The 9567-nt window shown below is 41.8% G+C and overlaps 1 protein-coding gene across 1 annotated transcript; it reads left to right on the top strand.

Moving 5' to 3' along the window:
* Positions 1–609: 609 nt before the first annotated feature.
* On the top strand, positions 610–6864 carry LOC135559086 (protein AAR2 homolog). The gene is made up of 4 exons (XM_064993452.1): positions 610–703; positions 1041–1805; positions 2202–2431; positions 5672–6864. Exons 2-4 carry the CDS (start codon positions 1043–1045, stop codon positions 5837–5839), a joined length of 1161 nt encoding a protein of 386 aa, XP_064849524.1. The 5' UTR covers positions 610–703; positions 1041–1042; the 3' UTR covers positions 5840–6864.
* Positions 6865–9567: the final 2703 nt, after the last annotated feature.

The following is a 9567-nucleotide window of genomic DNA, read 5'->3' as shown; positions in this document are numbered from 1 at the left end:
GTAAGAGAAGTCTCTTATAAGATCCTTCACAAATGTTATCATTGTAATAGCTGTGTCTCTAAATATGTTAATGTAATGTAGAAAATGAATATAGCTTTTGTGAATCTGATTTTTTTTTGTCGTCTGCATAGTGACATATTTTTGACAGATATGAACATTTATATTAATGATGAGATAAGTAAACCTGTAAGCATTATTATATTAATGATGAGATAAGTAAACCTGTAAGCATTACCACGTTTGATATAATTGCTTATTTTACATACAGTACATACACAATGACTGCCAATACATTGTGGATTTGTTACTTTTATTGGGAAAAATGTGATTTAGAATATTATCTAACATCAGTGAAAAGTGTAAATAGCAAATGATCAAATACATGTTTACAGTATTTGTCAAGATGTAACTTGTCTATAGTGTAATATACTTGCTTTGTGCCTTTCTGGTTTTATTTAGTATTATTTTAATTTTGGGGTTGGGTCTTTTGTCATATGTGATGTTTGTATATTGTTTTGTACAATGTTCGTGTGATGCAATATGAATATATATATATTTTTTTAAATAAGACGAAGTTCTTCCGTAGTTGCATACCTTCCGGAACTTTTCTCGTTCAAGGTTTTTGTTTATTGGGGAAAGAATTTAGGCACGCACAGTAATGTTGCACCAACTAGTAACGTGAACGCAACTACTGAACTTTCAGGTACAGTGCATTTTTTGGAAACTTCTTGTTTATCGAAACACGACTGTTGTGTTTTAGTTAAGTATGTTAACCTTATTTGCACGTTCAGAGCACATTTGGGCAAGCAGCTAACGTTATCAATGGAGTTCAATTCCGAATATTTGGCTTGTTTAGTTAGTTAACGCTAGCTATCGAACGTTGGCTACGAGAGCTCACTAACTAGCTTGCTAGCTCAACGCATAATAAAGTATAACAGATCTGCTATGTAGCTCACTTGTTTAGTAATAATGAAGCATGACGTTCAAAGAACTATCTAGCTAACGTCTGTATTGATCCATTCCTATCACTGTGGGAACAGCCATGGCAACGGTGGACATGGATCCCGAGGTGGCACGGGGGTTGTTTGAGGAGGGGGCGACCTTGGTACTGCTGGGGGTTCCCGAGGGCACTGAGCTGGGCATTGACTACAAGAGCTGGCAGGTCGGGCCTCGCTTCCGCGGGGTGAAGATGATCCCACCAGGTCTCCACTTCCTCCACTACTGCTCCTCTAACGCACCAGACCGCGGGGGTGAAACAGGCCCGAGAACAGGCCTCTTCCTCACCCTGAAGCCCAGAGAGATCCTGCTGGCCCACTGGGACCCCAAAGAGGAGGATCTGGACTTCTCTGCCACTCAGAATGAAGATGAGGTGGGTCGGGTCCGCGCAGTCTTACGAGACCTTGACCCTTTCCTGGGGCCCTACCCGTACGAGGTGATGCGGAAATGGGTCTCCCTAACTGACAGGGTGAACCAGGAGCTGGCCACCAGGTTGCAGCCTCTCTCTGGGCGTGTGTGTGCCTTCAGCGACGTGATCCCAGAGCTCCAGCTCACACACACCAAGGATCGCGACGAGCAGAACCTGCCCAGGAATGACACAGAGTGTCAGAGCATGAGGGAGGGCCTGGACAGGCTTCCCAGGATGAAGCCAAGAGAGGGGACTGAGCTGAGGTTCTCCCCCATCCCCAGGCAGACCTACCCTCCTGGGGCCACCCCAGCCCAGATCACCCAGTGCAGCCTGGACCTGAGCTATGCCCTGGACAGTCTGCTAGAGAAACATCACCAGCAGCAGCCACTCAACGTGCTGGGTGAGTGAGAAGGGAGACCTACTTGGTATATTTGACCAGTTTATATGAATTTATGGAGCAGTTGAATTGGAACTTAGACTAGAATTGTATAGACAGCAGAACATCAAATGAGATTGGGGCGTAGATATTTGAATTGACATGATTAGAGCCCTGCAGTTGGTCATATTTCTCCCTCAGCTGCCAATCCTTAACCACTATAAACCACATTTTATGGGAAAACTGAGAAGGACAGTCTTTACTTTATATAGAGGTGTAAAATAAACTGTATATGTCTATTGTTTTGAGTTCATTGCCAGTTGATGATAAACTGTCTGACTGATTGCGCATCTTCCTTCTCTCTCTCTTTCTCTCTCCCTCTTTGCTCCTTGCCCTTCTCTCCCTGCCCCCCCCTTCCAGGTGAGCTGCAGTTTGCGTTTGTGTGTTTCCTCATTGGGAATGTGTACGAGGGCTTTGAGCACTGGAAGCGCCTTCTAGCCCTGCTGTGTCGCAGTGAGGAGGCCATGCGTCAGCGCCGGGATCTGTACCTGGGCCTCATCGCTGTGCTCTACCACCAGCTGGGAGAGATACCTCCAGACTTCTTTGTTGACATCGTGTCCCAGGACAACTTCCTCACCTCCACGCTACAGGTGAGCCGGCATGAATCTTTGAGAAGCAGGGTCCTGGGAATTGTTTAGTTTTTAGTTTATTATAAAGATGCATTTCAAATATTGCTTCTTCATCCTTTGTCATGTATTTCCTGTGAATTTGGTCATTTTCTACCCGAAGTTACAAAGAAAATGTTGTGATCCATTTAACCCCGAGAGTCGATCTCCCCATGGAAATTCAATTAGTGTAATAAAAACATCACCATGAAATCTGTCAGTTTAAGCAAGATATTTTTTTTGTATTGGATGCATCTCAAACCACTGCATTTCTCACTTCTGCATCTGCGGTGATTTGCTGTTGTGTTAGTCAGACCGTAAGACATTCTGTGAATCGGTCTTCTCACAAAATCGTCATTGGTGTCCAAACTAGAAGTCGACCGATTATGATTTTTCAACATGATTTTTCAACACCGATACCAATTAGGACCAAAAAAGACGATACCGATTAATCATCCGATTAAAAAATACAAATAATAATAATAATTTAATAATAATAAAAAAAATAAATATATATATATATATTTTTTTTTTAATTTGTAATAATGACAATTACAACAATACTGAATGAACACTTATTTTAACTTAATATATAACATCATTAAAATCAATTTAGCCTCAAGTAAATAATGAAACATGTTCAATTTGGTTTAAATAATGCAAAAACAAAGTGTTGGAGAAGAAAGTAAAAGTGCAATATGTGCCATGTAAGAAAACTAACGTTTCAGTTCCTTGCTCAGAATATGAAAACATATGAAAGCTGGTGGTTCCTTTTAACATGAGTCTTCAATATTCCCAGGTAAGAAGTTTTAGGTTGTAGTTATTATAGGAATTATAGGACTAATTCCCTCTATACCATTTGTATTTCATTAACATTTGACTATTGGATGTTCTTATAGGCACTTTAGTATTGCCAGTGTAACAGTATAGCTTCCGCCCCTCTCCTCGCTCCTCCCTGTGCTCGAACCAGCAACACAACTACAACAGTCACCATTGAAGCAGCGTTACCCATGCAGAGCAAGGGGAACAACTACTAGAAGGCTCTGAGCGAGTGACGTTTGAAACGCTATTAGCGCGCGCTAACTAGCCAGCCATTTCACATCGGTTACACCAGCCACATCTCGGGAGTTGATAGGCTTGAAGTCATAAACAGTGCAATGCTTGATGCACAACGAAGAGCTGCTGACAAAACACACGAAAGTGCTGTTTGAATGAATGTTTACGCGCCTGCTTCTGCCTACCACCGCTCAGTCAGATACTTATATGCTCAGTCAGATTATATGCAACGCATGACACGCTAGATAATATCTAGTAGTATCATCAACCATGACTCCAAAATCGCCATAAATAAACAGACTACGGTTTGCAACTGCACATGGGGGGAAAAAATCATACTTTTTGGAGAAATGTCCTCTGGTCTGATTAAACAAAAATAGAACTGTTTGGCCGTAATGACCATCGTTATGTTTGGAGGGGAAGGGGGAGGCTTGCAAGCCAAAGAACGCCATCCCAACCGTGAAACACGGGGGTGGCAGCATCATGTTGTGGTGGTGCTTTGCTGCAGGAGGGACTGGTGCACTTCACAAAATAGATGGCATCATTAGGTGGATATATTGAAGGAACATCAAGACATCGGTCAGGAAGTTAAAGCTTGGTCGCAAATGGGTCTTCCAAATGGACAATGACCCCAAGCATACTTTCAAAGTTGTGGCAAAATGGCTTAAGGACAACAAAGTCAAGGTATTGGAGTGGCCATCACAAAGCCCTGACCTCAATCCTATAGAAAATGTGTAGGCAGAACTGAAAAGCATGTGTGAGCAAGGAGGCCTACAAACCTGACTCAGTTACACCAGCTCTGTCAGGAGGAATGGGCCAAAATTCACCCAACTTATTGCGGGAAGCTTGTGGAAGGCTACCTGAAACGTTTGACCCAAGTTAAACCATTTAAAAGCAATGCTACCAAATACTAATTGAGTGTATGTAACTTCTGACCCACTGAGAATGTGATGAAATAAATAAAAACTGAAATTCTCTACTATTATTCTGACATTTCACATTCTTAAAATAAAGTGCTGATCCTAACTGACCTGAGATGGAATTTTTACTAGGATTTTATGTCAAAAATTGTGACAAACTGAGTTTAAATGTATTTGGCTAAGGTGTATGTAAACTTCTGACTTCAACTGTACATGTCTAGGACGCCCACATGCCTCAAGACTCGCCTGAATGTCCCCCGTTACCCAAAAAATTAATGGAAGTATATATTTGGAACTGTTTAGTACTGAAAAATAAAGTGTTAAATGCATGTTTGGACAGACAATTGAGAAACAACCTTCCTTCAGATTATTTTTTTTACGGGGAGGGACTATCTGTTCCATGTTGTGAATATGTTTTCAATGTGTTTTTTTGGGCGAAGATCAGTAAGGCCAAAACATTTTTCATAAAAAATGTGTGAACTCCTTCAAGACTGTTAGTAAAGCATTAAAGGTGAAGCTTGAGAGAACGAGTTGAGTTGAGAAAATGCAAAGCTGTCATCAGGGCAAAGGGTGGCTACTTCTGAAGAATCTCAAATATAAAATACATTTTGAATTGTTAAAACACTTTTTGGTTACTACATTATTCGATATGTGTTAATTCATAGATTTGATGTCTTCGCTATTATTCTACAATGTCGAATGAAGATGTGCTAATTCTTGACTGGGGCTGTACTTCAAGGGATTTAAAAATTCAAAATCAAATAGCTGAATTATCCTTAAGACTTTCTTAAAACAATTCCATGAGAAAAAGGTGTCAGGAACAGCTGGCTTAACTTGGTACCTTCACACACATTTTTGGTAAATGCTGAAAGCGACTTAAATGGCACATTTCTCAGGTCGGGAAACGATTAATTGCGTCACCAAATTCACAAGGGACTACATTACTAACGATGAAGAAACAATACTTAATACCTTTCCGCCCCTGTTCCCTCCATCAAAATTCAGCCTGTGGCTGAAAAAATGTCTGCGTGCTGTAGCTTCAAAACAGTCATCTAGGGGTTATACACATCATTTGGTCCTATCGCATCTGGCCACAAAACATTGTCTGCCATTTTCTATTAATTTCCCATTGATTCTACATGTTGAATCGTCTTCGTTCGTCCGCACCCAGCAGGTGATCTACTGAGCCTACATTCCTTATGGTGTCTCGCGCCTCTAACTCGCTCTCCATTTCCCTGCTCTCCCCCAGGACTTCTTCCAGTTTGCCAGTGGGCCGGGGGTGGACGGCACCCTGCGGAAGCGGGCAGAGAAGTTCAAGGCCCACTTGACCAAGAAGTTCCGCTGGGACTTTGAGGTCGATCCTGACGATTGTGATCCTGTCGTAGTGGAACTGCCTGATGGGGTCACACTGGACTGAGCTCAGAAGATTATCCAGGTTCCTGGGTCAGGGGAGGAAACAGGACTGAAACCACATTTTTAAAGAAGAGCGAGGACTTCTTTGTCTCATTTCTTTCCAGTGTGTTGCCTTGAATGGGAGTTTTACCACTAAGGAAAAACAACTGTCCTCCAAGGCTCTAGATTATGGGGTGTCACTCTCCATAGGCCAACCAGTGACAGTTCTGACCATGCTTTCCCCTCCCTGGCTCTCTGTCTGTAACCTCTGTCAGTCTACACATGAATGAGCACTTGGCCATCTGAACTGAATGGTTCAATTGGAATCAGGAATGAGGTCAATGTGGTCTCGGTGGATCATTCTAATGTTTTAGAGGAGAATTCTAAAATGTGGAAAACCTCACTTTAGTGGTGCTTCTGTGTTCAGGCAAGCACTTATCAAGTGAGTTTTTTGTTTTGTTTTTGGGAATTGCTTGTCTTTGACAGTACATCAGAAAAAGCCCAAGTAGGTTATTGTTGATTTGTGTTTGAGTTGACACCTTATCTGAAACTCATGTATTTCTTACAATGTAGAACATTCTAGTGGAAAATGACCCTAGAACAGTTAATTCTGAACATAATAAACTCTGACTTAATCTGACTGTGCCACTGAAGACTTGTTGTTTTTCAATGTGTGGGTATTCTACCCTGTGTGGACTATCCAGCAGAGTGTTAAACCCCCCACACACACACATTCCTTTTGTTTCATTTGTCCCCATTCGCTGTAATATTCTGTGTCTGGACGTTTCCTTTGTCCCCATTCGCTGTAACATTCTGTGTCTGGACGTTTCCTTTGTCCCCATTCGCTGTAATATTCTGTGTCTGGACGTTTCCTTTGTCCCCATTCGCTGTAACATTCTGTGTCTGGACGTTTCCTTTGTCCCCATTCGCTGTAACATTCTGTGTCTGGACGTTTCCTTTGTCCCCATTCGCTGTAATATTCTGTGTCTGGACGTTTCCTTTGAATAAACAACTTTTGGTTATTCTGTTATAAACAGATTATGTCCACTAGATGGCAGCCCTGATCTTCACTAGCTATTTATTGTTGTCTGTAGATCAATCTGGAGGGGAAATGTTTGGTCTCTGAGGATGTCAGTGAAACCTTTTAAAATGCCTTTTCCCCCCATTGATCTGTGATGGTTTTCACTAGATAACACTGCCACGGTCAAATTCCACAGCCACAACATTGGAATTGGATAAAAACATTACAAAAGGTTAGCAGTGTGTTTAGGTTTAAAATCCAACTTGTAGAATGCTGTTAACTCCTGCCAGTGAAGCACTGTTCTAAAAGGTGCCATACGGTATGTATGGCACCGTGCTTCTACACCTGCATTGCTTGCTGTTTGGGGTTTTAGGCTGGTTTCTGTACAGCACTTTGAGATATCAGCTGATGCAAGAAGGGCTTGATAAATACATTTGATTTGATATGTGCCGTTACATCTAAAGGTGCCATTACACCAGCCTCATCAACACTGTTCAAAATATGTTTGATGTTTGTTTTATGACAGGAAATAACTGCCAGGAGGTTTATTTATAACCACAAGACCTTGTCGTGGAAATGCTGCCTGTGTACCCACCCAGCCCCTGTCAGTCAATGTGGAGTTTCTACTTCATTAGATGTGGCATTTCCATGGAGCTCACATGCTGGTCAGGCTGCCAGTACAAACACTGACCTATCTGTCTCTCAACCTATCCCCTCAGAGCAGGTATCATACATGGAGGGAGTGTGTGTGTGTGAATGAGAGAGTTATGCATCGGTCCAATTTGTAAGTCGCTCTGGATAAGAGCGTCTGCTAAATGACTTAAATGTAAATGTCTTTGTAGGCATATTTCTCTGGATGTTTAATGTACTATCTGTGCATTGGCATTCTCTCTCAGATTGAGTCAATCTGTTTAAATCCGTTACCACTTTGTAGTAAAGCAAGGTGCATAATTATAATGAATTGTTTGAATTGAGTGTCTTTTTAGTAACTGACCAAGTCCCCATGATTATATGTGGAAAGGACTGGTGTGTGTGTGTTGTCTATAGCTGCTTTTTACAGTGCTATGGTGACCACTGGTTTCTCATCCCAATGTGTGTTTAGAAATGTTCACCAATGTGATTTCCTCTAACAGTGAATGGTAAACAGCTCAGTCCAGTCCTTCACTGTGTAATGCACAGCCAATCAGTGTGAACTACAAAAAAAATATTATTGGAAATGAATGACGCCATGTGAATATGCAGTGAGGAATCTGCTGTTCTTTATGTGCAGTGAAATGTGGCCATGTGAATATGCAGTGAGGAATCTGGTGTTCTGTATGTGCAGTGAGATTCAGTGAAATATGTGGCCATGTGAATATGCAGTGAGGAATCTGCTGTTCTTTATGTGCAGTGAGATTCAGTGAAATATGTGGCCATGTGAATATGCAGTGAGGAATCTGCTGTTCTTTATGTGCAGTGAGATTCAGTGAAATGTGGCCATGTGAATATGCAGTGAGGAATCTGCTGTTCTTTATGTGCAGTGAGATTCAGTGATATATGTGGCCATGTGAATATGCAGTGAGGAATCTGGTGTTCTGTATGTGCAGTGAAATGTGACCATGTGAATATGCAGTGAGGAATCTGGTGTTCTGTATGTGCAGTGAGATTCAGTGAAATATGTGGCCATGTGAATATGCAGTGAGGAATCTGGTGTTCTGTATGTGCAGTGAAATGTGGCCATGTGAATATGCAGTGAGGAATCTGCTGTTCTTTATGTGCAGTGAGATTCAGTGAAATATGTGTCCATGTGAATATGCAGTGAGGAATCTGGTGTTCTGTATGTGCAGTGAGATTCAGTGAAATATGTGGCCATGTGAATATGCAGTCAGGAATCTGGTGTTCTGTATGTGCAGTGAGATTCAGTGAAATATGTGGCCATGTGAATATGCAGTCAGGAATCTGGTGTTCTGTATGTGCAGTGAGATTCAGTGAAATATGTGTCCATGTGAATATGCAGTGAGGAATCTGGTGTTCTGTATGTGCAGTGAGATTCAGTGAAATATGTGGCCATGTGAATATGCAGTCAGGAATCTGGTGTTCTTTATGTGCAGTGAGATTCAGTGAAATATGTGGCCATGTGAATATGCAGTGAGGAATCTGCTGTTCTTTATGTGCAGTGAGATGCAGTGAGGAATCTGGTGTTCTGTATGTGCAGTGAAATGTGGCCATGTGAATATGCAGTGAGGAATCTGCTGTTCTGTATGTGCAGTGAGATTCAGTGAAATATGTGGCCATGTGAATATGAAATGAGGAATCTGCTGTTCTGTATGTGCAGTGAGATTCAGTGAAATATGTGGCCATTTGAATATGCAGTGAGGAATCTGCTGTTCTTTATGTGCAGTGAGATTCAGTGAAATATGTGGCCATGTGAATATGCAGTGAGGAATCTGGTGTTCTGTATGTGCAGTGAAATGTGGCCATGTGAATATGCAGTCAGGAATCTGGTGTTCTGTATGTGCAGTGAGATTCAGTGAAATATGTGGCCATGTGAATATGCAGTGAGGAATCTGGTGTACTGTATTTGCAGTGAGACTCAGTGAAATATGTGGCCATGTGAATATGCAGTGAGGAATCTGGTGTTCTGTATGTGCAGTGAAATGTGGCCATGTGAATATGCAGTGAGAAATCTGCTGTTCTTTATGTGCAGTGAGATTCAGTGAAATATGTGGCCATGTGAATATGCAGTGAGGAAT

This window comes from Oncorhynchus masou, chromosome 17, assembly GCF_036934945.1.
Source record: "Oncorhynchus masou masou isolate Uvic2021 chromosome 17, UVic_Omas_1.1, whole genome shotgun sequence".
In the NCBI taxonomy this organism is placed as follows: Eukaryota; Metazoa; Chordata; class Actinopteri; order Salmoniformes; family Salmonidae; genus Oncorhynchus; species Oncorhynchus masou.
The sequence above is the reverse complement of the archived record's forward strand: the minus strand, read 5'-3'. Positions and strand labels throughout refer to the sequence as shown.

Excerpts from the sequence above, each read along its gene's own strand:
- LOC135559086 (XM_064993452.1), top strand. The coding sequence starts at position 1,043 with ATGGCAACGGTGGACATGGATCCCGAGGTGGCACGGGGGTTGTTTGAG. Across the intron at positions 1,806-2,201 it reads GCAGCCACTCAACGTGCTGG|GTGAGCTGCAGTTTGCGTTT; the intron begins GTGAGTGAGAAG and ends CCCCCCTTCCAG. Across the intron at positions 2,432-5,671 it reads TCCTCACCTCCACGCTACAG|GACTTCTTCCAGTTTGCCAG; the intron begins GTGAGCCGGCAT and ends GCTCTCCCCCAG.